Source organism: Aphis gossypii, chromosome 1 (genome assembly GCF_020184175.1).
Source record: "Aphis gossypii isolate Hap1 chromosome 1, ASM2018417v2, whole genome shotgun sequence".
NCBI classification, from domain to species: domain Eukaryota; kingdom Metazoa; phylum Arthropoda; class Insecta; order Hemiptera; family Aphididae; genus Aphis; species Aphis gossypii.
The window spans coordinates 40,806,824-40,833,347 of NC_065530.1; the positions used below are offsets into that span (position 1 = coordinate 40,806,824).

The window sequence follows — 26,524 nt, forward strand, 5'->3', positions numbered from 1 at the left end:
AAAAATCAAAAAAATTAAGGCTTAATTATTATTATTTATTTAAATAACATATTTATTAAAACAAAATGTGTATAATTATAAATTATTTCTGTACCAGGTATTGTATACCTATTGCTGTGTACACATATCATACAAATTATGTTATACATAAAGGAAATTTTAAAACGTTTTATTTAATTATTTTTTGTATTCTATATAATATAAGTATCAAAAAATGTATAAAAATATTTTCAATTTCCTAAAGTTTCTAGACACTATTCATCTAAATTCTAAATAACTTTTAAGATACCTAAAATCAATTTATTTTAGATTTTCAAATAATAATTTTAATTAAAACAATAAATTATCGTTATTATATATATCGTAATCTAGGCAATAGTCATATATATATATATTTCTTTAAGTTAAGATTTGTTAATATAACTGATACGTCTGATACATAGTACCTACTTATAACGAAAAGATTAACTTATTTGTATATTGAATAATATTAAGTGTATTGAAAAATCTATTAGATATTATTTTACTTTACTTATAACCTATAATTATAATATACCAATTGATAAATTATAATATTATAATTTAGAATAGACCTTTAATAATAAATTTGCTTTTATGTTTTTACACGTCGCGGGTTATGTGTTTTAAAATTACTTCCATTTTATTATAGCATATAATATAAACCTTAAACCTTAAACCTTTTTTATAGACAGTTAATGCGTTAGGTGTGGTATGGTATGGTAAGAAGCCAAAATTAAATAATAAACTTCTATTGTTTTTTTGCGGGTGGTATATTATTTACTCGAAAAACTTTTAGAATTATTCAACTTTTCCAGAATTTATGTACCTGTGTACATAGTTGTAAACATATAGGTACATGATGTGCAACATTTACATTAAGTATGTATCATTTTTCTGGAACGTACTTTTTAATGATCGTATAATAAAGTGATCAGGTCGAATTTAAATTATTTAACCGTTTACGACCCACAGCGGGTGTAATAGGGTATGCACCAAGCTCAAAGCTCACCAATATTAAATATAAAAATTATAAATTGTATGTAATCGTGCAGTGTAATAACTCACGAACCATACTGTCGACTTACACGAATTTCCAGCGGCGTGATGTCTGTGTCCACGGGCGATTTGTTCGTTAGGCACAATCTCGCTTTCCGACGAGTTTTTCATTTTCTCACTTTGCAAGTTATCAAATCGGCTATATTATTATATACTGTGCGATTTAATGTACTATATTATACCATATTCTGATATCGGATATTAACAAATACTGCGGGGTGTGTGTAGGTATATATGTTGTGCGGTATAACTGTTTTAGTCGAGTGGTTTTTTTTTTATTTTCGCGGAATCGTAAAAACGAATTATATATAAAAAATATATTATTACAACCGGCCGCGGATGGAAAACGTATATTATATTATTTGAAACACTCACTTTTGGGCATTACCGCCGCTGCAGCTGCCCGCAAAAATTATTATATATTAAAAACAATATATTTTATTATTATAAACCTTTAACGACATAACACGACTTGAAGTCATATATTACAGTGACTTCGCGAGCCACCGAGTACGCGAGCTCGTGTTCTACTAACCGAGAGTACGCGGCGTTATCGTATAACTTCACCGCCGCCGCCGCCACCACCTACTATATTATAATACTCTGCCGCCACTCCCTACCCGTCACGCTATACGGTGGCTCACGCCAAAGTCTCCCGCCGCCGCCGCCGCCGCCGCCCAGTCGCTCGATCGCTCTCTCGCGGTCGTGGTGGCCAACGTGCGTGACGCTCGTACGCGGGCGGCGACGAGCGCGAAACTTGGGCCGTACCGGCGCAGACGCCGCGACCTTGGGCGGACTGGCCGCCACGGCTGTAATGTGCGCGCGGGCAAAGGCGCCGCCGCCGGGACGCTCGATATTTGAACAGTGCGCCGCAAAGTGAAGGCGGGCAAAGTGGCGCCTCCAGGTGCAGCGTATGCAGAGACCGAGCGCGCGCTTGACAGTACGTCGCCGTCCATCACGGCACTGAAGATTGGAAACTTTGACTAGCAACGATATATATATATATTATGCAGTCGACGTATATACGACCATCAATGTCAAAACATAATATACGTTTAATTTTTCTTTTATTTTATGTATAATTAACAAACGGTAATTATTTATGTGCAGTAAAGAAATAATGGATGGCTATTATATTATTAGAGCGAACAAATGTATATACATATCGAAAGAAAAATACAACTTGATATTATACCTAAATAGAACAATATCACCATAAACTACTATCATAATATTACGAACTTAAAAGTTAGGTATGACACGATATAAAACAAATTAAAATCAAAATCGTGATTATTTAAATACCTATGTAAATTCTATAGTATGCATAAAGTGGTTATTTCCATAAGAGACAGAGTGGATGGTACTCACACGAGAAAGATAATGATTTTAGGGGGGAAAGGACACGAAAGCTCATGTTGAAGAAGAGATCAAATGCGTTTAAGGTGGCATTGAGGAGAGAAGTAATAAAGGCGCGTGAGCATATTGTAATAACGTACATCGCGTAATATGAAGGAATAATTATGCCTATAAAACTACCTGAAGAATTTGGGCTACAGTATAAGAAAGAAAATTATTTTGGACATTTTCGAGCCTCAAACCATTAATGGTTAAGAATTCTAAGCTAAATAAGAATATTGCCCATATGGCATATACTACTATTTCATATTCTAGTATAGATCTAACTAATACAAAATAAATTGTGTTCTCCACTTGGCTATAGATGTTGACTGTTTAATACAAGTATTCCGCTTTAAAAATCCAAAATATTTAAAGGTTTACCAATGGTAATATTTATTTGGTACTCAAAATTAAATTATGAATATCTATGTATATATGTAATGGCGAAATGCAATTTTTGTAAATAGTCATTAAAATATTTGTATTATATATAAGTAAGCTTAAATTCTTGTTCATTACTCACTATAATTCCAATTGTAACTTGATATACTTTCAGTAATTTTATATTTCTTCAAAAATTCAAGGATTGCTGTATAATTTGTATTTCCATGTATAACCGTATATATATTTAATACCAAAGTAAATTATTTGAGCAGTAGAAAGGTGTCTACTGTCTAGTATCTTCTTCCCTGCTATATTTTAAAACACAATAAATAAAATATAATATTTATTTTATTAGTTACGTTATAGGTTATTTCAATTCTATCTCACGAAAAAAATATAAGTACACCGTACAAATGTACAAATATTTTTAAGGTAAAAAAAACTATCTAGAATCGACTCATCGAAATTTTCTCTAATCCAACCTTTTCGTCTCTATTTCATCACGAATAACCTACACCATTATATTCTGCACGTCAGACTGACGATAAGACGATAAACGGTAGTCACAAATTGTAACTCACAATGTATCATATATATATTATGTATATAATAATATATAATAATAATTTATAACTATAATTTATGATTACAGGTACATCATGTACAAGGTGAAATGATGATATTTCGATCATAAGCGTCCTATCATTTTCACACGCATGCGAAAATTTTTAAATTCTTAATCTTACGATAAACAATGACTGATAAGAAACTCAATGAATTGACTTTAATTAAATAAATCCGGAATAATCACAAGTATAGAAATTATCAGTTTTTAAGAAACAGCTTTTAAACTTCTACAGCTATTCGATAAAATAATACATTTTTACATTTTAAACATTATATTATTTTAATATATACATATAACTATATAAATAATTTAATGTATACTATTTTATAATGTCTTTACACCATGTAGTGCATAATGCATATTTGGCACTGATGGAACATACTTATGTAGGACGTAGGTAGTAAGAACATCTGATGATTAATGATATATATTGGCATTTAGTTTCAGATAAAAATAATTTAATTCGTATTTATATACCTACAAACTTCTAAGTTATAAATTAGACCTATTATTATAGGGCTTATATTTACAATAACCGTTACATAAATATACTAAATACTTATATAAAAAGGTAATATGATATTTAATATTTATATAATAACAAACAAAGTATACTGATGATTGATGAATAACAACATTTAAAAATATTTTTTGTATAAATTATTTTACGGCAGACCACTTATTTAGCTATTAGCATAGGCGCAATTAGGGGGGGTATTAGCTCCCCAAATATTTGCCTATATTAGCCCCTTTAAATATTATTATTCAGATATTATCAATGTTGCACACTCCATAAACAAAATATACACGCATTGCATTTGTTCTAGCCTCCCCCCCCCAAAAAAAAAATTGACCCTAGTTGCGCTTATGGCTATTGGCTATATTATAATTTCAATAATAACGCTCAATATCATATGTATATATTATATAAATTATTAAATATTATAATATTATTTATTAAGCATAACGAATAATAATAGGTATACTTTCGACCTAACTATCGAGTATGGATAATCCATTATAAAACTAAAAAATAAATTCAACAATAGATATAGGTAGCTTATTAATTTAACAGTTATCGAAAGAATGGTTATTATAATTTATAATACATACACTATAATATATTCTTGTAGGAAACTAAAATGGAATAAATTCATATTTTTAGTTCTTATTAGATTTACAAAATATTTTTAATTATTGTACTATGTTCTTAGTAGTTAGTACTCACTACTCTACAGACAAAATTATTATACTGTTAATAATTATATCTGTAGCGACTGTAGATATTGGGTACATAATTTATAACTTTATAAGTGAGCAATAATATAATTTAAAAAACTATAGTAATACTCACCTGCTCAATTTGATTTAATAATTTATTGATATTTAAAATTATATTGATAATATTTATTTATTACACAGCTATAGGTACCTTTTCTTTAAATAAATATTGTAATTATTATTATACTCGCGGTATTGCCGATATTTAATATTATATAAATAGTTGTATAGAAAACATAAATTCACAATATTATGTATACACATTTACTCAGTCAGAGTGGACCTCGAACAAGTATGGGAATTGGAAGTCTTTGGTGGCTTTAATCTTCAAAACCTCTTTGTGTTACTTTTATATAGGTGCCTATACGTAAAAAGTAAACACGGCCTCGTTTAATTTACTAGTTACAAAAGTCAGATAATGCATTTTATTGAATATATCTATATGTACAAATTCGTAATAAAATAGATTAGATAAAAAAATTAATATGAAGTAGGTAGGGTGTATTAAGTTAATCTATTTATTTTTTTAAGTAAGTATCTTATTCCTACCTATTTATCATTTCACAAAGTCACAAGTGTTTTTTTATCATTTTGGTTTGTAGGTACCTAAATAGAATTACTAAGTATCTGAATTGAAACATTAATTTATCTTAATTATCCTGTATGAATATATAATTAAATAATATTTATAACACTGATGTATAATAATTATAAAAAATCATATAATTATAATGTAAATTATGACTTTGTGAATGCCGGTACGTGATACTGTATATGAAGGGTGAAATGAGCCTATTACTCCTGAGGGCTGTGGCCTACTTATGTTTATACAATTAAAGTTTTCAATTATTTACTTCGTATTAATTGTATTTTTAACCTTTTGTTTGAAATCTTAACTTTAAAGGGTTGAAAATTGAGATAGGTAACTAATACATCTCAAACCCTATATAAACCAATACCAAATACCTGGAATTTAGACAAACGATTTACTTCATGAGAATTGGGATCCTCGACTTAAGTTTAATGAAAATGCACAATAACCATTAATCTCTTGTAATTATTGTTCTGTATATTCTAAATCTAAACTATCGACTAACATGAAATACAGTGATTCTAAAATATATAGGCACTCGGAACTGATGGAACTCACTCTGTAGAAACTGCTGCATATTTGTGTAAAGAAGCTACAAGAATAAGAATTTGTGAATAATATATGTGATGTTACAAACTGTAATAATTTATGATGACAAATCAAACTTTCAAAAATTTTGTTTATTCACGGAGTTTATATTTATTTCAGTTAACCAAGTATATTTATAGTATTTACATACTGTGTTGTGTAATTGACATTTTGAATTTAGATACCTAGTTAGTATAGTAATATTGTACCAACATTTAGTTATAAGTTTTGGATATACGTATAGACGTATAGTAAGTACGTAAAGTAAAACAACACAATAACGCGGTAAAGCTGTTGCTATAGAAACCAGCAGACTTTATGGGATGATAACAGTAAGGTACAGTTTATTAGTTATACGAGTACTTACAAATATTTGTAATTTAGAAAGCAATGAGCGGAGTAGTGGACCAACATTTTACGGGGTACCTTGTACTCCGCACTCTGCTCATCTATGTGAACTTAAAATACATTATATAACTCACAAGTTACTCGTCCAGATTTTTCATAAATCTAAAAGTTCTTCAAAAAATATTCAACTTTATAGAATAAGCAATTAAAAATGCATGTTTTCTCTTGTCATTACAAAAAGTAACAATTAAGAAACACGTATAATAAAAATTATAAAAAAGTTAATATTTTTAGAGAAATGTTATGTTTTGACAGTTTAAAATGATACAAAAAAATAATTTCAAACATTTTTAATAGTTATTGAAAAAGTATAAATAGATTACATCTTATCGTGATAAAAAAATCTATGCTATAATATTTAATAGCTACTATATCCTATAGCTAGGTAACTATAATAAGTAGGTATCTACCATTTACCACGTACCTAAGCTGGATAGTTTATACTTTCGACACATTGGGATACCTTATATCTTTTGACATTTGCTAATTGCATATAGTGGGAAATCGCGAGTTGGGTCCCTAGATATTTGATCCCTTAAAAAAAAACGCGAGTTGGGTCCGCGGTATTATTTGATAATATTCGAATTGGGTCCGCAGTAATATTTATGACTAAATAGTAAATAATACCTATATAATATTTTTTATTTTTTAAAATTAATCTAATTAAAAATAATTGTTTTATGTATAGATGTAATCTATAAGTTTCTAGTAATAATGTAGTATGTACTATAATAATAATTTTAAGTTTTATGTTTTCACTGTGCTAAGCACTTGGTAAATGTTTATACAAATCAAAATACTAGTGCAATTTATGACTTATGAATATTATGACTTGAAAAAAAAATTATGTCTTTTTTACTGAGTTAAGTTAATTTTATTTTCTAAACCTATTAATACTAAACTATTGTCCTTAGTACATAAATTTTAATCACTTATAAACTACTCATTTAGGTTTTAATTTTGATTTGTTAACATTAACAATTATCAGAAAAATAACCCATAAATAATTTAGAATTGAAAATGGGGATTCTTATTTGAAAAACAAAAGTTTGTATTTCTACAGGACACTACTCAAGTAGTACAAATAAAATCCAAATAATTTAAAAACATAGATACCTAGTCTTTAAGTATATTTACAAGTTAAAAAAAAAAAAATTTTAAAGAATTGCATCATTGAAGAAAAAAGGGGGTTAAGGGTATTTACTACTTAGTACATTACTTATAGACTACCTATATGATAAAACTATGTTTATATCTCATCACATAACTTATTAAAAATTATAAATATGATAATTAGGTAACAGCTAAATATTGCCATTATATTTTTGTAACAATAATTTAAGCTTTAGTTCTTTCATTTTAATACTGAATTTAAAAGTTATAATAGATTATTGGTTTAAGAAAATTTTTTTGATTTCTGAGCTGAGTGAGTTGACTTGTTTAAACAGCTCTTGCTGATCTTTTTCAAAAATTGTTTGGTAATGGCCAGTGGTTTTTTTTCTTATACATTAATATAAAACAAATAACAAAATTAAAATAATAATAACAACATGAAGAGTATTTAATTTATCTTTTCTTTACAAAAATGTTACAAAATACAAGAAAATGGAATGCGCTTTTTAAAATATTTTCATTTGTAATACAATTTTTATTATCATCATTATTTGATTATTGTTTTGTAAAAAAATTGATTTCACAAGACTTGATAAATACATCAAAATTCAAAATCAAGCAATGATTCAAAAGTGTCTATTGTTAAGTCAATATAACTTCCTCCAAAATGATTCCTATATAAAAATAATAAATTAAAGAAAAATATTAATTTATTTATAACATTTAAAAATTATATATTCATACCAATGATTTAAATAATGGAACAAATGATATAATAACTTTCTATTTTCAAACCCATTAGATTTTGGTATTTTTTTAAAATATGCTTCAAAAAAATCTTTAGAAATACCTCCAAATAATGAAATGGAAGCAATATCATATTCATGATGCCCATAAAATGTAGCTGGATCAAAAATAACTAAAAACATACATCATATTAGTAATGAAGATATACACTAAAATAATGAATACTATAATTTTGTCTTAAAAGAGAAGATTTGTGCATGCATATTGACGGTAATAACAAGTTTAAGAATGTATGTGGTTGGGACATGGTAATCTTCTCTCATAGTCAGAGTATAGTTTCATAATATGGTTATTGATTATCCATTATTAAATTTTTAACCTGGTTTTGAATTTGATTGAGCAGTATTTCCTGGCCATAAGTCTCCATGAAGTAGTGAAGGCTTAACTTCTATTCCCTCAAAGAATTTGGGAATTTTATGTTTCAGTCGAGGCCAATAATTTTCAATGATTTTCTATTTAAAAGAATATAAGTTAGTATATACTTATTAATTTAAAAATAATTTGTTTATAATTCTTAAGTTACCTTTTTTTTCAAACTGTTTCCTGATTTTGATTGCAGCAACTGAATTTGATAATTCAAACGATTTTCTGTGTAGAATGTCTGAAAAGTATGTCTGAATAGTATTAAATGCATTTTTAAACAACTACATAAAAATATTTATTTTTGTACAATCCAATCATCAGTCCATGTATTATTTTGAGGTAAAAATCCACAACACGTTTCAACATGAAATCCAAATTTCTTTACACATGATTGGCCATCTTTTAAATTGAACATATGCATTTCTGCTAATTGACTGCCTAATTCTGAGGAACATTTTGTACTTAAAGAATTCATTTTCCAATAGTCCATTACAATAAAATGTTGACCACTACTTGTGCAGCCAGTGGCAATAGGATAAGGAGCTGAAATAGTATTTGTACTACATATTGCTTTAAGGCCTTCTAATTCCCCATTGAACATTTTATCTGACTGTAATTATTAATATTTATATATATAATAGAAATAGCATGAAAAATGTTAACGTTTCTAAAGTATAAATCAAAAATAGATACTAAGAAAATTTACCCCTGGTTTTGAATTATCTTTAACAAATACTAATTTATTGTCTTCTGTTTGATAAACTGAACTATTATTAATGCAGCCTCCATCTGTGTACATATCTAATTTTTTTATGCTAGTGTTAAGGATAGTTTCTAATGCATTTTCCATTTTAATATATTTAAATTGTATTAGACGTTAGTAATTAGTAAATAGATGAATAAAACTAATTAAGTTACAGAGATGAAAATTGAAACCAAACAACATACAATAGAATAATATAAACACTATAGACTCGAGACCATACACATAATAATTAATATTTAATAGCATTTATCATGCATAAATGCATAATAGTATTATAGTAATTTGTTAGTCTAAGCTAGTGGCTATTTAGCCATAGTCTCATCTCGATCTCAATTAGGCAGTAATTGTAGCTGATAGAATTTTGATAAAAGATAAAAGAATCTTATCATGGTTATTCATATTTTCACAATATTTGATATTATATTAATTATAAAAATATTTATAATAAATATTAAATAACAATTAATATTAACAATTTATTATTAACCGTGGATGCATGATTTATATTTTTTTAATGTATATATTGGGTATTTAGTCATTCAGTAATGCAGCCCGCAACCCAGTCACACATCTTGGTCACAAACTTTTAACTATCGTAATATTCACGATGTAAAGGCTGTGGAGCTGCCTTAAAATATGACTAAATACTAAATAGTATAGATCTATAAAAATCGTTGTGTAGATTGTAAAATATAAATCACAAACTAATACATTTGTGATATTATACAGTATAGTGTATACTGTATATGTATATTATGAGGGGAGCTTATAAAATAGTTTTCCTTCTTCAAAGAAGTGATAAAAACTGTCATGAATCATAATTCATACCTAACTCAACTAATTAAAAAAAATTAGATTTATCATTAACACTGATCTTAACATACATATATAAGCGTGAAATTAATAAGCATGGACACATAATTATAATAATTGTCATATAAATGTATCACCTAATCCCAGTGGCATAGCCAGGAATTATCAGGGGCGAGGGAAAGGGGTAATGAGTAATAACCTTTTTTTGCTCACCTCTAAAATATATTGTCCAGGAGCGGTAAAATGTACTGAGTTGTACGCTAATAGAATATTACATTTCATACATAAGTATACAATTAACAAAACTATAAATTTATGTACATTATAATAACAATCTTTTTTTAAAGCCAAGGGGGAGGGGTTGAACACCTAAACCCCCCTGGCTACACTACTGCCAAACCCTTAGGCTTAGATCTTATACACCAGTCCAGTCATTATGGTTTATAAATAATAATATTTTTTTTTAAACCATACTTACCTCATTTTGCTTATTATCTAAATTTTTGTTTTCTCCAATTTTTGTTTCTATGACTTAGGCTAAGACCAATTTATTTGTACTTGTATGCTACTATTACTATAAAGGCTGAGTATTGACGTCTAACCAATGAACATACAATTATTCATTTTTTTTTCTTACATATTTTTTGCTAATAAATCTAATATCAAGTAATTTTATAGATTCTTAATTGAGTGATGACTGATGACTGATGAATGTATATATTGGTTTTAAATGTGGTTTTTGTGTCAGTTGTCAACTTTCAGAGCAGTAAAAATGTATCAATTTTCAATTTTGAGCATTTTTTTTGATACCAAATTGGTTCTTTAAAGTAAGTATTAAATCCTAGTTATTTTCAAAATAATTGGAAAAAAAATAAACAAAATAGATAGTTCATTAAAAACTGGTAAATTTAAATATGTATTTATTAATTATTTGTATAATGATTAATTTCTTGATGAAATAATTATATCAATTAGAAGATTTTAAACAATGTTGTTTGGTGTATTCCCAAACAAATAATGAACCAGCGACATGCACATTTAATGATCTGACAATGCCTAATTGCTCTATTTCGACACATATATCCATAGTACTTAACAAATCATGTGGAATACCAGATGTTTCATTGCTGGAAACAAAAATATATATATATAATATATAGAATTTTTCAAAAATTATAAAATAAGGTATATATTTTAGACTATACATTTAAAAAAAAATTACTACCAACATTTTATATAAATATCAAAATAAATTTTAAATTATAAGTAAGACAAGAATGTTAAAATAAAATAAGTTATTTTTCTTTATTATTTTTTTAATGATTATTTGTAATAAAAATTAATTTTTTTTAGTCCTTTATTTAATACAATAAAAAAGTGACCTAAACTTCTATCTTGTTTCATAAAATCATAGTTATTTTACCTTCATATAATCATACATTATACTTATTATCATCATAGAAGTGACTTAAAATAATTAATACCTAAATTAAAAAAATTAAAATAAGTTTTCAGTTGTTTAATAAGAAAATTCTCTATTTACTTTATAATATCGATTTATAGTTATTACTAAATATTTATTACAATTTACAATTTAAATATAGGTATAGATGATTATATGGTGATCTATAAAAAAATATATAACTACAAATTACTAATACCTAATTAGTAAATAATAATTACTAATTACTATTCCAGTGGACATTTTTAAATTACCTATATAGGTAAATTTAAATATAACTACTTGTACCTATATGGTCATTATTTTATTTAAATTCAACTTTAATGTACAATACTATATTACTATAGCAGTTCTTAGAAATTATCAATACACTAAACTTTGTATTTTTTGAAAAACAGAAATATTTTATCATAATTAATGTACTACCATTTTATACAACTATATTGTTAAAATAAATCAAATAAAAACTATATCTAATAACCAGTAAGTTTACCTAATTATTTTTTAAGATGCATATTATTTTAAAGTAAGTATACTTACCCTAGAAGTAGAACACATTTAAATGGCAACTGGATATCATGCAATTTAATACTATCTACTGTTTGTTCTGCAGCCACAATTTGATATCCTTCAATTTTCTTTTTTTGTAAATATGATTTTAGGTTTTTAGCTCTAACCTTAAGAAATATAAATTTAAATTAGTACAATTATAATAGTATTTATACTATGAGAAATTATTATTTTTTAAATACTTCAATAATGTTTTGATGTTTTTCTGCAGTCATACTTAATGCTGTAAACTCTCTTTTTTCTACACATGTTAAATTATCAACAACTAAAGTGGAGGCTCCAAATACTTGACAAGTTCTAGCTAAGCCACCTAAATTGGTTACTTTATCTATTAAAGATGCAACAACTATTAACATTGATTTAGATGTATGCTCATCTAAAGGTTGAGATGGAATATACTTTCTTTGAGCATTCTGAGCATTATCTAAGACAATAACTTCATCTGATGATACTAAAACATACAAATTTAATATAAAAACATAATTTATTATTATATTATGTATTTAATTTTAAAACAGAAAAACCAACAAAATTCAATAACTAAAATGTCAAAGGTTATCAGTTTTTTGAAAACTAATGAACCTTCAATTTGATTCTTATCAAATCAAAGAAATCAGATTTAAATATATTTGTATTTTTAATTGATCAATTAAACTACTACATTTTTCATTGATTTATAAAAATATATACATTTATAACTTATACACACCTGGGCAAGTATTTTTCTCAATAAAAGATGAAACTGCACAGAGTGACAAATCATATTTTTCATTATTATTCATAGTCACCAAAAAAACATTTAACCACTTCATTGGGAAACGTTCTTCATGAACTATATTTAATAATCTAGGTACCTCTATACATATATTCTATACACCAAAAGTTCATTAATTTAATATTATTTAATAAAGGATAAAACAAAGTTTACTAACTTTCAAAGACAAAGAATGTATCATATCTAATTCTTGATAGAAAAAATCGTCAAATGGATTTTCATACTTTTTAGTTTGTTCATTTTGATTTATTATATTTCCCATAGATTCACATAATAATGACCATTCATCTTCCTCAGGGTTATTAGAAAATAATTTAAACATTGTTGACTAAAACATAATATAAAAATAAGACTAACATAAATACTAAATTAATAATTAACTATACATATTTGCATAGGCATCCACAAGAATTTTTCACTCAGTGTGCAAAATTGTTTTTAATGGGTTACTTGACCTACTACAATTCAGTTAGATAAATAATGTCTCTATATTATATTAATTAGTTCATAATAAATTTAAATTTTTTAGACGTAATTAGACGAATATTAGATCTAAATTTATTATTACTATTGACTAGGTATTGTATAAAATAAAAACAATTATTAATTTACATAATATACTATACATACTAACCTACTCTCAATAATCAGTTTTAAATAATTTAACAATTTTTCATCAAAAATTTAAAGTAGATACAAATTCTTGCAAGGTATGTAGATGCAGACCGTGCACACCTCGTGTGCACGCCTACGCATATTTGATACTACAAAGTTGGAGTGGATAGATCAAATATGGATAAAATCTCTATCCACTACTATATTACAACTACAAAACTACTTTATAATACAGTATAATAAATTGAATGATATCTTATTTTGTGAATTAATAAATATAATTTCTAAATAATATAAGTTATATTATATTTAAATTATAAATGGTTCTATAAGATATTTACCTGGGCATAAAACCGTATTTTATAACCATTTGAAAAGCATAAAGGTAGAAGATTCTTTTTAGCATCAATATTGAATTGTTTGCTATTCTTTATTTTGTGTAAGTGATATACCATGGATATAAGGCTGCACATATAATTATGATTTTCCTGAGCCTATAAATAATGTTCAAATATTAACTATAGGTTTTCTATTTTCTTTATACTATATAAATATTTACACTTTTGAAGTCGTTCCAAAAGTCATAAGAACTTTGACGTTTATTATATATTAAAACCAATAACCATATTAATTGATATGCAACACTGTGGATGTGAGAAACTTCTTTTAAACTTGCTAATGACCATTTATATATAATTTCATCGAATATGAATGACTAAAAATTAATATTAATTATTATTTGTTATTAAATATTTTTGAATAATTATTATTAATACCTCATCACAAGCTACAATAAGCAAAACTTGTACAACTCGTTGTTTTATGCGATATGCTTTAGAGTTATGAAAAAATTTTCTATCTCTTAAAGATGACTCTGTTTTAATAATTATATTTAAAACATTTTTCCATAACATATTGGAATTTAATTTGCACAAGCATTTAATTATATTAAAACGTAAATATTTATCATCAGGCAAACATTCAATTCTGAAAAATAAAAATAATAATAATATGAATCATTTATGATATAATTGTGCAATTAGTTTAAAAACTTACGAAATATCATTGATTATTGGAAAAGAATCATTCAATGTTCGTACATATTCAATCGTGTCCCATTCAATTCTAAAACAATGAATAGCTTAAAATAAGTGTCAATAATATAATTAATTTTAATACATACTTAATAGCACCATATCGATCAATACTAAATAATAAACATTTAGCAAAAAATTCAGACATTAAAAAATTCAATTCTAAAATATTAATGGATTGATCTTCTTCTAAAAATTGAAGAAGAAGTAATGAGAAACAAACACTAAATTTATAACGACATTTTTCAGTTAAAAGATTTTGGATAACCTGTAAAATAAAATATCTTTACAAACTCTGTTAAATAATAGGCTTAATATATTTAATAAATAGTTTGAATAGTTTACCTGATGTTTAACAAATGTTTTATACTTTTCTTCTTGTAACAAATTGTAATGAAAAGCCATTTTAATAAAACTTTTGGTAGCATTTGGAAAACAAGATACTCGACAATCAACTAAAAAGTCCCAACAATTTTGAACGAATTGTATTACTAAATGAGAATGCTCTTGAATCGGAAATTTGCATAAAAATGACTCAGCAGTTGAAAAATATATACTCCAATATAAATCATGACGTTCCAAAGTTTTATCCATTAACCATTCAAGAATATCTAACATTTGTTCTTTGGGTACTGTAGAATGTTGGAAAAATGTATTAATTATATCCAATTGGGGAATTTGATGCATTCCTGGTTTTTTTGAATGATAAAAATCTTGATTTTTAATGAAAAAAAATCCAGAATCAATGAAATACTTAGTAAAAGATAGCCAATCCTTTTTTAATGTATCTTCAAAAAAATGTTTTGTTGCATATTTACCAATCCAACTATATATTGCTAAAATAGAATAATTGCCAGAGTGATTTGTAAGAATAGAATAACACTTTTTAAGCCAAATATTCATAGAATTTGTATTATTTATTATTCGTTTTGAAGATAAAACTTTGTCTAGAAAGCGACTAATAATTTGACCATCACAAGGATTTTCTTCTAATACTTGAAAACATTTTTCAACCCAACGTGTTATAATTGGCCAAATGTGTTTATTCAATATTTTGCTAACATAAGTGTCATATCTACCAAAGCGGTCTTCAAATTCCAATAAACATTCTAAAAATTCTAATAGATCTGATACATCTACTGTCTTACAACAAATTTCATCCAACTTTTTTATGCTAATTGGAGAATCGCTGAAAATATTTGATAAAACTATTAGTCCAATAGATGTCGAATACATTTTATTCTTTTCATTTATATGTTGTGATAATTGTTTGTCTAAATAATTCAAATCATTTATTTTTTGAATTGAATTCATTATATAGTTCATAGATTTTGTTTCATTTTGGTACATGGTTATACAATCAAATAAATCACAATTAAATTCAGTATTAACGTCAAAAGTAAATTTACAAGTAAATGTAAATAAAAACGTTAATACAATAGTTTTCAAATAAGAATTTGGCATTTTTTCAATGATAGACTTTATTTTGAGTATATGATCAATAATATTAAATCTTAAAGGACGATCTATTGAAATATCAGCTAATGATTTCATCAAATATGTTAAAGGTACAATTGACCACTTAATAGTAGGCAGATACAATAAAAATATGCCAAATACATCATGACCATCATTAGACATCATAAGTTTGTTAAACCATAACGACAATATAATTTCCAATTGAGGTTGATTTAAAAAAATTTCACTTGACATTTTGTATAAAAACACATTGTTTAATGAATTAACAAATGACAGTAATAATTGTTTATTAGTTTTTAATGATATTATTGGCATATTTGTGATGATTTCTATACTTGCTAAGACAACATATTTGGAACTGTGCTTAGACATTTTACAATACATAGCTGTAATCCATTTTAAAGGTAAATTGTAATTATCATAATCATCATCAATTTTGTTTAATGCAAGTTTTTTAGCAGTACTCAGAATTGGTAAAGTTAAATGTTGTTGAGTATTTTCTAGAGTTTCCATTACAACCATATAATTATTCCAAACTTTCATATATTGTTCTTTACTTTTGTTAGGACGGTAATTTACATTTTCGCTTAATAATTGGGAACATGCTAATTTAAGTAAGACATTATTATAAGTTCTAATAACATTATTTTCACAGGTCAATAAATTACATGTTAAACACCAAAAATCATCATCGTTCAAAATAATACCAATACACGAAGAATCAAAGAATAAAGTTTGCATGTTGAATAGTAAATTCATAATACGATTTGGATGAACTTGAATCATAGATTTAATATGTTTCCATAAAATAGGTATATAATTAGTTGATACAATACTGTTCAATAAGATTACTACGGCATCTAATTTATTTTTATTTAGGTATGGTTCATTGAGTATATTTATTAATGTATTTCTTAAATTATTAAGTTCTGTGTTATCATCCATACTACCGTTATCTGGCATAAATATGTTCTGCATACAAACTCCAATACTTCTTATTCTTTCATTGGAACAATTTTTGAAATCAACTTTATTTATTAATTCTATACTGTATTCAAATAACTGAATAATATCAGAATTATTTTGTTTTTTAATTATATTAATGAAATAAATTAACAAGGGTTTTAAATCGTCTAATGATACATCTGAATCTTTCCATGCTAAACTTTCCAACTGAGGATCAAAAACTTGAAAACACAAGTTTTTTGCATTAGTTACAATTAAATTATAAACATCTATTTCTTCATATACATCATAGGTATCTAATAGTATAGGCAGTGCTTCTATAATAGCTTTTTTTTTTTTAGAATGTTTACTATTTAATATGTCCAACATTGATTGTAGCATAGTGATTTCTTCCATATTGTGTAATAACTGTAAAATTCAATATTGATTAAATTAGTAAAAATAAAAAAATAGATTTAAATACAATTATAATTTATATTTTTAAGTAACGAATTTACATTGCTTAGTATATTATATACATGACTAAATTGTTTATATAATAATAACTCATAGCATTAACATACATTTTACACTTTATATCGATGTGCTTGTACAGGAGTAAATTTAGGAAACGTAGATTTATTTTTATACAAATTTTGTTCTACAACATAATTATTAAGTTCTTCAGGTAATGTTAGTGATCCATCAACTGTTTGATGAGTTTCAGCAAGAGCAATAATTAACCTGGGAACTGCACACGCTGTTCCATTTACAGTATGTAAAAAATTTCCGTCTGAATGAATACCCAGTCGTTCAGATTGATAATTTGTACAATCACTACAACTTGAAATCTCTCCATACTTATTACTCCCTGGCATCCATGCCTCAATATCATATTTACGATATGCTTGTGTTCCAAGCTCGTGTTTGGCCATATCCAATACCCGATAATGTAAATTAAGTGGTTCTAATAAGTCTTCTTGAATATTTCGAAAATAAAGAGCCATATTTTCTGATTCTTCAGGTAAACATGCTCCGAACATTTCAACTTTGGTAAACTGATGCACCCTAAAAATTCCTTTTTCCTCAGCAATGCTGGATACTTCAGCTCTGTAACAACGACTAACTGAACACAATTTTAGAGGAAGTTTATCTTTGGATACATTTTTGTTCATTAAAGATCCAGCTAAAGCCATTTCAGATGTTCCAGATAAGCACCATTTATTGCCATAATAATTATTATGAAGTGTGTAAACTTGATTTCTTTCTCCAGCTGTGTCCATTCCACATCTTTCAATTAACTCATCTGGCAATATATCTGGAACTGAAACTAATTTGAAACCTTTTTTTATTAATTTTACTAAAGTGTACTGAACAAGGGCATGCTCAATTTTAGCTAATGGACCAATAAAATAATAGCTGCGATCACCACAATAATTAGTTAAATTATCAGTTTTAAGGCAATATTTGACCTTACTCAACATATTTAATGGTAATGGTTTGAATTTAAATACTGGTTTTTGACCAACAGATTTTACTACTTCAAAATCACCTTGGATATGTTCTACATGAGGATGAGTTTTTTTAGAAATGTTTTTAAATTTGTTTTCCAAATTTGGCATAGTTTTCTTGAAGGTTTGTACATTGTTTGATAAGTTGTTTTGCCAAGAAGAATGAAACTTCATAAATTGCTTAATAAAATCCACTTTCTTTGGATATATATTTTGTGACAAACGTGACATAATGTTTAGGGATTTCTTATAAATTTACTCACCTATATTCAATAATTAGATCCACACAAATGTTGATAAAATGTCCTATATAAAATAAATACAAATGTTAATATTATAAATAACTTCTAAAACTGGATTAGTACCTAGTAATTATCATATATACAATGTAATTAAGTGATGAAACAAGTTTTTTTAAAAATTAGAAGGTAACACTTACTGTTTGAGTTATTTTTTGAAAATGGAAGATTTAATATGATACATTTTTTAAATATTAAAAATAGTATTATAAATTAATTATTATTAAATGATGAAACAAACATGTGTTTTTACAATTTCTATAAAATATTTGTTATTACTTATTACTTATTTAGCAGTATTTATTAAATGTTATTACTTATTATTATCACAGAATTCTGTGTTATTATTTACGAAATTCACATTTTTTTAATTTTTACATTAAGTCCACGTTCCTTATCAAATAGAAACAACAACAAGTCTACAACTTTACTGAACCCAGAACCACGTGTTGAACTATTAGGTATTTAGATTTCTGTGTTGGTACTTGGTTCAGTTCAACTGAAAGATAAAAAATTAACATAAATAAATATTATTATCAAATAATCATGAATTACTGATTGTTTTAGACAGTTTTAGTACTTTTACTACTTAAAACCTTTTGAATTTATTTATTTGTTAATAAAAATAAAATGATAAATTTGTGTTAAACCTTTCTTTAAAATATTAACTATAAAGTATACATTTTTTCCAATCATAAACTGTTTTGATTCAACATAACATTAAATTTGCTATGGATCATTTTTACGTACTGTTTATGTGTACCTTCCAAAATTCATGATCAAATATAATGTTCTTAACGCCGTGAAAAATACTAGAGTCCGTATAGATCAAATAAAATGAACACAGAAAACGAGTTTATTAATAAAAAAAAAGTGACTCCTAATAATCTACTTCGTGCTTTGTATGATCGGGAAATAAACGGCAATAAAACACGCATGCATTTTGTCAAAACTACATACCAAATCTTAAACCCCAATTGTACGGTCATAAACGTTGAGAAGCCTCCTTGTTTTTTAAGAAAATTCACTCCTGATGGCCGCCATTTCATAGCTTTTTCTCAAGATCAATTGTATATTGAGGTGTATGCATATTTAGGATGTTCAATGGCAGCCAAGTTGTTGAAGAATTATGAAGGAAACTGTATTGGTCAAAACAATGATGGTGATGTTGTACGTAAGCGAATATTTGAAAGTCTTTTTCAACTGAAGTTTCGGATATTAGTAGCAGCAGAAGGAGAACAATTAAATAGAGAATGTAGTTTATTCTCAGATGATAGTTCCTATGCTATTTTGGGTTCCGTTGGACCTATTGCTCATAATGTTGTTCTTGATTATGATGATATTTTTACTAATAATGAATCTGTGAGTCCTAATCTATTATTGCCCTTAGAAAATTATACTATACATTTAATTAACATAAAAAAAGGAGCTGTTAGTCACCGCTTACATTTTAAGGCTGATAAAATATCTTTATCTCATAATCAAGGCGTTTACCTATTAAAAGATGTACTTGCTATTTTATCTGTTCAACATCAAATAATTCATGTTTACAACCTTACCCAAAACCGATTCTGTTTGTTGAGAAAAATTGGTCGATTTTGTTTTGAAAATGATTTTGCGTTTATTTCATCAGTGCACACAGATATGATTGCAGAAGATTATAAAGCTCATAATGAAATATTTATCAATGGATTAAAAAACAAACTAATGGTGTTTTTATATAAAAAAGCTGAACATGAATCTAAGCAAAATGGATCACCATACCCTCTTAGGAGATTTTATCAATTTTATGATCAAGTAAGCCAAGCAGTATGTAACTTAAATTATATCAAAATCATTGTTAATTAATGTTTTATAGTTTATGTCATTACGAATGTGGAAAATGCAGTTATTAGATGTAGACAATATTCTTATCAGATATGCATCAGAAGATGTGGTCACAGCTAAAATTCAGGAACCAAGTACTCAAGCATCATTTTTTATGATCTACAATATGACTACGGCTACGGTAAATTTATTTAGGCAACTAAAGATTTGAGTTATAACTCTATAATTGTCGTGAACTTAATTTTAAATATACTTAATCAATGGTATATGAGTATAAAACATGAGTATATAATTTTGAGATAAAAATATACTAATACAATTATTTTAAATAAAGTTTTATTTAATTTATAATGTAAAAATATTATAATTTTAGTAATTACTTAAGTATATCAGCTGTAAAATCTGGTGGAATGGATCTAAAATTCTTACCTATAAAAATATATTTTAAGCTACTTTTAGTGTTTTTGAGACATGCTTATCAATTTTACTGTTATTCTCATCAATGTAGATATTTTAAATGTTTAATTTGATTAATAATTCTGAACATTGTATAATTGATCATTGCACATTTCTTCCTTAGTATCAATTACCATAATATTAGTAATATATTAGGTAGTTATTAATATATTATGAAAATAATACTTAAATAAAACGCTATTGTAACATACTGTTTAATTACAAATTTTTCAATCTCCTTTTGGAAAAAAAACTTAGTTTGCATACCGTAGAACTAATATGTTTTACCTGTACAAACTGCATTAACTTTTACAAGTTTGGTAATACTTCTTTATTTATTATCTTTTAATTGTCATCTTTAGACAGTTGTTTTCAACAAGCATTTGAACTTTTAAGTATTCTATATCAGAATTTATTATGGCCTGAAATCATCAAATTATAAATTATAAAAAGGTTTTTAAGTTTTTAACATTATTTAATTACTTAATTAATGTGTACATTTTAATGATCAATAAAATAGTGATACATTTCATAATATATGTTCATACAATTTTCAATAGCATTAGCTATCTAATGATTTTCATTAGAAAACCTAAACTCTAAATTGTTAATAATTGTGTCAATAATTGGATAGTAAATGGTACGTCTGTAATAAGCTTCAATCGGCTTGAAGTGGCCTTCAAATGAAAATTTATTTAATGATTTGGTTCACTTCTTTTTGGGACACAGGAGTGTTTAAAATTAAGTTGATGGTTTTGAAGCAACCTCTAGCATCCTCATAGTTGAGCTACTGTCACTCTAAAAGATAACAATATTTCTGGATTAAATGATAGTCCGTTCTTTATTTAAGCAACAGGCCACCAAGCAATATTAAGAATATTTAAGATACATAGTATATTACCACTCCACCTCTGACATATTGGATCATAATAAATTACTTTTCGAATACTACATACATTTAACTAATCTTAATGATAATTTATTTGTATTTTTGGATCTAGGTATTAAATGTTTATCAAAATACATCTAGCGATTTATTACATGGATATGAATATTTTTGTGATACTTTTCGTAATCCCTATTTAAACCCAGATGGATTCATGCCTTGTTCACCATCAAATAATATATATTCACGGTATTTTAATTTATTATTCAGCAATATATTTAGTATATTTAGTGATATTTACTTTATATTAAATTTATTAAAATGTAATGTTTTAGGGAATCTCATGAAAAATTTAAAAATACAATGCTAAATGCTAGATTTGGTGGTACAATGGAGGCGAACAAACGAATATTGGGACAATTGCCAATAGCAGCACAATCATTTTCCTGCTCCCCATATTTAGATACTTCCCTTTATAGTTACGATGAAAAGTGGGTATCACCTATGGAAAGACCTAAAGTTGTCGGTGAATATCCAATAAGGTAAGATTAAATCATTTCTCATTTTTTCTCTCTTAAGTTATATAATTTAAATTAGATATTTATTTGTTTATATGTTAACAAGGTTTTATTCAAGGGAATTGGGAACACTAAGTTTTTGTCTGTATACCAGTGTATCAAGAAACAGACCAACACAAGACCGTAGAAGACTAGTTGCATTTACATTCCATCCTACAGATCCTTTTGCTATTAGTGTGCAGAGGGATAACTTAGAGTATATTGTTAATTTTCATATACGAAAGGTGTATTTACCCGAGTAATGAAAATACGAACACCATATTTCAATTTAACCAGATGATTGTTTGGAAATAACATTTTATTAGCAGAGCTCATAAAAGTAAATACTACAAGTAGAGTAAACTATATTTAGACTATGTATTTAATAATGTTATCTAATTATAATAATTTTAATTTGCATATTTAATGTTACATACGAAGTCTGAAATTGTACATATCGCAATTTATACTGTGATTTTGTATGTATCACAAACTGTACAAAGTAGGTAAGTTCTACAAGTTAGGTTAAGTTATATATAAATATAAATATAAAATAGGTATACATCGGTATTATTACAAAACTAAATATCATAAATATCAAATATAAATTTACATAGTTCATCAAATATAACAGCACATTAGAATTAGTAATCTAATAAAATATTTTTAGTATTTTTTTTATGTGAAAACCAGCATGATTGTGGTTAAAATTAATTAAAGTAATTTTTAAAATAATATGTTTTTATATTTAGAAATTTGTATGTATTGCAAAATGGGTAATGTAACTTGTACTATCTATCTATTTGTGTAACAAAATTGTACAGAATGATGTGTATAAAAATCTCTGTACAAATTGCAAAATGTATAATTTTGAACTTAATTTATTACTTATGCATTATGTGATAATTATATTAATTTTTTTTTAATTTTTCATAAGACTATAATTTAAATTCAATTTTCAGAAAAAGTGATAGAAGTTCAGTTTAAATTGAAAAAAAAAATTATTACAAACATAAAACATTATTATATCAATAACAGATTCAATCATTCTCATTTTATAATTCTTCCCATCATGTTTCAACCAAACCTAACTTATTTTTGTTTTAGAATTTTCTTTCATTCTAAATACTACTTCATTAGTAAACTACTAAATAAAAAAAGAACATTAATTGAACTATTAATATAAAATAGCAAATATTGATTAACCACAAAAATATTATAAAATAGTATCATTATAACAGTTGCAATTATGATCCTAATTCACTAAAAGTTTTGAAAAATAATTATCTTGAAGGACATATAAGTTATAAAGTAACTAAGTTTATATTTTATTCTGTAGTATAAGAAGATTTAGATTTATAGTGATGAAACTGAAGGGATTCATCATTCCATCATTGATTACAATTGATTTTGATTTTCAATTTAAGTCAGTCATTATGAGTAATCTATCAAAATGTAAAACTATTTTATAATTTATTTATAGTGTGCATTATAGCAAGTACCTGCTTGTAGACAATTTTGAAAAACTCTTAAAACCCAGTAGGTTTACAAACTTACATCATAATATCACTATATCTATAATATGATTTTGATTTAATTATTAACAGCATTGGTTGTATTTTTATTGTTTTAGATTTTTATTGATTTATAAAAGTCAAAACTAAGGGATTATAATTATAAAAGACAATTATTGTCTTTTGAATGTAAAGAAAAAGTCAAAATCTAATAGAAAACATCAAGAAAAGTAGTGTGTTCTCTAGAACTTTGATTACTGAAAGAAATACAGAAAAAAGGTTGGAAAGAGAGACAACATACAGTAAACCAAAGATAATCTGAAGTTGTTCAAGTGGTAATATATTTTATTTAATTGTTATTTTAAATATTTCTGTTTTATTTATATGTATAAATATGGATGTGATTCAAAAATGAATAACCATTGTAACTTGAACATTTTATCAAGTATTTAAGTTACAATATTCTATACATGGTAAAATTTCTAAATATTTAAACAGTTGCTATTCATAAAAAACTGAAATTTTTTAAAATTGTCAATAAAAAAACATTTGCTTTATCATACTTTAAAAATATAATATAAGATTCCTCATAAGTAATTTATACTAGAACTAAAAAATATATAAAAATGTATTTTTATAGACAGTCAAAGTTAAAATTTGGATAAAATTACATTTTTAAATAATGAATAACAATGTTCGTTACTTTGTTATAAATTTTACTATACACAATAATATTTTCAAAATATATAAATTAATTTTTACTTTTAAGATATTATCTATTTATACTATTTTATGGTTAAGACGGTTAAGCAGTTTTACTTCAAAAGTTAATATAAGTAATAATAATATTCTTGTATTATGGTATAAATATATATTATTATTATAATGCAATTAATCTGGTTTCTGGCAAAAATGTAATCAATTGACTATAATTGATAATACTAATAGTAAATAAATTACTTCAATAATAATATCAAACAATTTATCATGAAATGTACTTAATGATATAGGTTGGTAGGTCATCTCCGTCAGATTTGTTTTTCATGCCATGATATATCATTCAATTCAAATTTAACACAATATGCATAACAGTGAACTACTCAACACCTACTATATAGCAGTACCCATTTGTCCACATTTTTATAACTAAAAATTAACAGAAAAAACTTCATTAACTTGAATGATTATTATCTAATACATTTTAAATAATTAATTATCTATAGATTATTTTAAATTTTTTTTTGAACTATGTTATGCACTTATGTACAATAATTTTAAAATTTCTTTTAAAGTAAGTTATTTTCTTTTTTGGCTTAAAAAACAGTTATTAGTCTAACATAACAATTATTTATTTTTATATATGAGTTATATTATATTATATTAACTTTATGAATTCTGTTACTTTTAATAATACATTTTACAAAATATTTAAAAATTTTCAGATTAAGAATCCTGCAAAAATTGAGAAAAACGGAAAAATGCAACAAGTTTATTGAAAAAAAAAAAATTGTATACAAAATGACAAATCATTTTTTTCATTATTTTTGAAATATGATTTATAAGTAATTTTAGTATAAAATAAATCATAAATAAAAATATTCTATTGTATGAAAATTGTATTTTATGTATTTAACTTATTTAAATATTGTAATTTAATTTGTATATAACTATGTGGAATTGATACTCGTATTCTAAAATATTGTATATTTTAATAAATTACCTACCAGTAGGTATCACATTTAATGTTATTAAGAAATTATTGTCACTTACATTGTTCTATATATTAATAATTTTATTATAATTGTTATCTTTAAAACCACTCTGTAAAAGGATTGAAGGTTTATATTTTTGAAGACATAAGCAGTATACTAATTACCAACTTTAAAGTAATTATCACAGTGCCGACGGAAGGCATGTGTGACTGCACAGGGCGGTTAATTTTTTTGGAATTTAAGAGGCGGCATTGTTTATAAATAAAATTATGTAAATTATATAAGGGCGGCATAGGCGACATAATATTGTAGGTAACCGGCACAGGGCAGCAAAAAACCTAGCTCTGGCACTGAATAATCATATATTAAAATTCAATATAATAATGATTTATCTGAGTTTTTTACTAAATTTTATTGGCAAAAATAAAATAATGCTATTTTATAGGGCCTGAATATATACCAGAGCTCTCAGATTTAAATATTTATTAAGTATTTAAGTCACGTGATTACAAGTTTTTTGTTTACATGAATCAATTAGTAAATAACGGATATTTATTTCACGTGTATTTAAAATACAATATTTATTAAACGTATTAAATTA

General features: G+C 25.6%; 5 protein-coding genes across 7 annotated transcripts in view; 1 reads left to right on the forward strand and 4 right to left on the reverse strand.

Annotated features, from left to right (window-relative positions):
- The window catches only part of LOC114123512 (protein numb), a 35,381-nt gene extending 33,764 nt beyond the window's left edge, over positions 1–1,617 (reverse strand). The window contains exon 1 of the mRNA XM_027986522.2: positions 1,107–1,617. The gene's annotated coding sequence lies outside the window, so the exon portion shown is untranslated. The remainder of the gene's footprint in view (positions 1–1,106) is intronic.
- Positions 1,618–7,889: 6,272 nt separating this feature from the next.
- On the reverse strand, positions 7,890–10,971 carry LOC114123511 (ketosamine-3-kinase-like). The gene is made up of 6 exons (XM_027986516.2): positions 9,349–10,971; positions 8,950–9,252; positions 8,803–8,880; positions 8,599–8,731; positions 8,217–8,391; positions 7,890–8,146 (listed from the first exon to the last, which is right to left on the reverse strand). Exons 1-6 carry the CDS (start codon positions 9,490–9,492, stop codon positions 8,074–8,076), a joined length of 906 nt encoding a protein of 301 aa, XP_027842317.1. The 5' UTR covers positions 9,493–10,971; the 3' UTR covers positions 7,890–8,073.
- A 142-nt stretch (positions 10,972–11,113) lies between these two features.
- On the reverse strand, positions 11,114–19,327 carry LOC114123508 (uncharacterized). Of its 2 annotated transcripts, XM_027986514.2 has the most exons (13): positions 19,112–19,327; positions 18,936–18,978; positions 15,083–17,590; positions 14,827–15,005; positions 14,700–14,768; positions 14,420–14,630; positions 14,203–14,358; positions 13,985–14,137; positions 13,186–13,356; positions 12,963–13,122; positions 12,436–12,704; positions 12,224–12,360; positions 11,114–11,348 (listed from the first exon to the last, which is right to left on the reverse strand). In XM_027986514.2, exons 3-13 carry the CDS (start codon positions 17,576–17,578, stop codon positions 11,189–11,191), a joined length of 4,161 nt encoding a protein of 1,386 aa, XP_027842315.2. In that variant the 5' UTR covers positions 17,579–17,590; positions 18,936–18,978; positions 19,112–19,327; the 3' UTR covers positions 11,114–11,188. The 2 variants fall into 2 exon arrangements, with proteins under 2 accessions (XP_027842315.2, XP_027842314.2); XM_027986513.2 differs by lacking the exons at positions 18,936–18,978; positions 19,112–19,327 and adding an exon at positions 17,746–17,888.
- Positions 17,693–18,903, reverse strand: LOC114123510 (serine--tRNA ligase, mitochondrial). The gene is made up of 2 exons (XM_050204284.1): positions 17,827–18,903; positions 17,693–17,704 (listed from the first exon to the last, which is right to left on the reverse strand). The coding sequence occupies exons 1-2, from the start codon at positions 18,901–18,903 to the stop codon at positions 17,693–17,695; spliced, it is 1,089 nt and encodes a 362-aa protein (XP_050060241.1).
- A 200-nt stretch (positions 19,328–19,527) lies between the features above and the next one.
- Positions 19,528–25,949, forward strand: LOC114123518 (DET1 homolog). Of its 2 annotated transcripts, XM_027986529.2 has the most exons (8): positions 19,528–20,768; positions 20,830–20,979; positions 22,256–22,389; positions 22,476–22,682; positions 22,765–23,037; positions 23,139–23,203; positions 24,331–24,546; positions 25,654–25,949. In XM_027986529.2, exons 1-5 carry the CDS (start codon positions 19,809–19,811, stop codon positions 22,958–22,960), a joined length of 1,647 nt encoding a protein of 548 aa, XP_027842330.1. In that variant the 5' UTR covers positions 19,528–19,808; the 3' UTR covers positions 22,961–23,037; positions 23,139–23,203; positions 24,331–24,546; positions 25,654–25,949. The 2 variants fall into 2 exon arrangements, with proteins under 2 accessions (XP_027842330.1, XP_027842332.1); XM_027986531.2 differs by lacking the exon at positions 23,139–23,203.
- Positions 25,950–26,524: the final 575 nt, after the last annotated feature.

Coding starts and splice junctions, on each gene's coding strand:
- LOC114123511 (XM_027986516.2), bottom strand. CDS start 9,492: ATGGAAAATGCATTAGAAACTATCCTTAACACTAGCATAAAAAAATTA. Junction 8,732..8,802: donor GAAACAGTTTGAAAAAAAAG/GTAACTTAAGAA, acceptor TCTTTTAAATAG/AAAATCATTGAAAATTATTG. Junction 8,147..8,216: donor TTCCATTATTTAAATCATTG/GTATGAATATAT, acceptor ATTTTTATATAG/GAATCATTTTGGAGGAAGTT.
- LOC114123508 (XM_027986514.2), bottom strand. CDS start 17,578: ATGGAAGAAATCACTATGCTACAATCAATGTTGGACATATTAAATAGT. Junction 14,359..14,419: donor TTATTGTAGCTTGTGATGAG/GTATTAATAATA, acceptor ATTAATTTTTAG/TCATTCATATTCGATGAAAT. Junction 12,705..12,962: donor TGAGAAAAATACTTGCCCAG/GTGTGTATAAGT, acceptor TGTATGTTTTAG/TATCATCAGATGAAGTTATT.
- LOC114123510 (XM_050204284.1), bottom strand. CDS start 18,903: ATGTCACGTTTGTCACAAAATATATATCCAAAGAAAGTGGATTTTATT.
- LOC114123518 (XM_027986529.2), top strand. CDS start 19,809: ATGAACACAGAAAACGAGTTTATTAATAAAAAAAAAGTGACTCCTAAT. Junction 20,769..20,829: donor TTTATCAATTTTATGATCAA/GTAAGCCAAGCA, acceptor AATGTTTTATAG/TTTATGTCATTACGAATGTG. Junction 20,980..22,255: donor ACAATATGACTACGGCTACG/GTAAATTTATTT, acceptor TTTTGGATCTAG/GTATTAAATGTTTATCAAAA.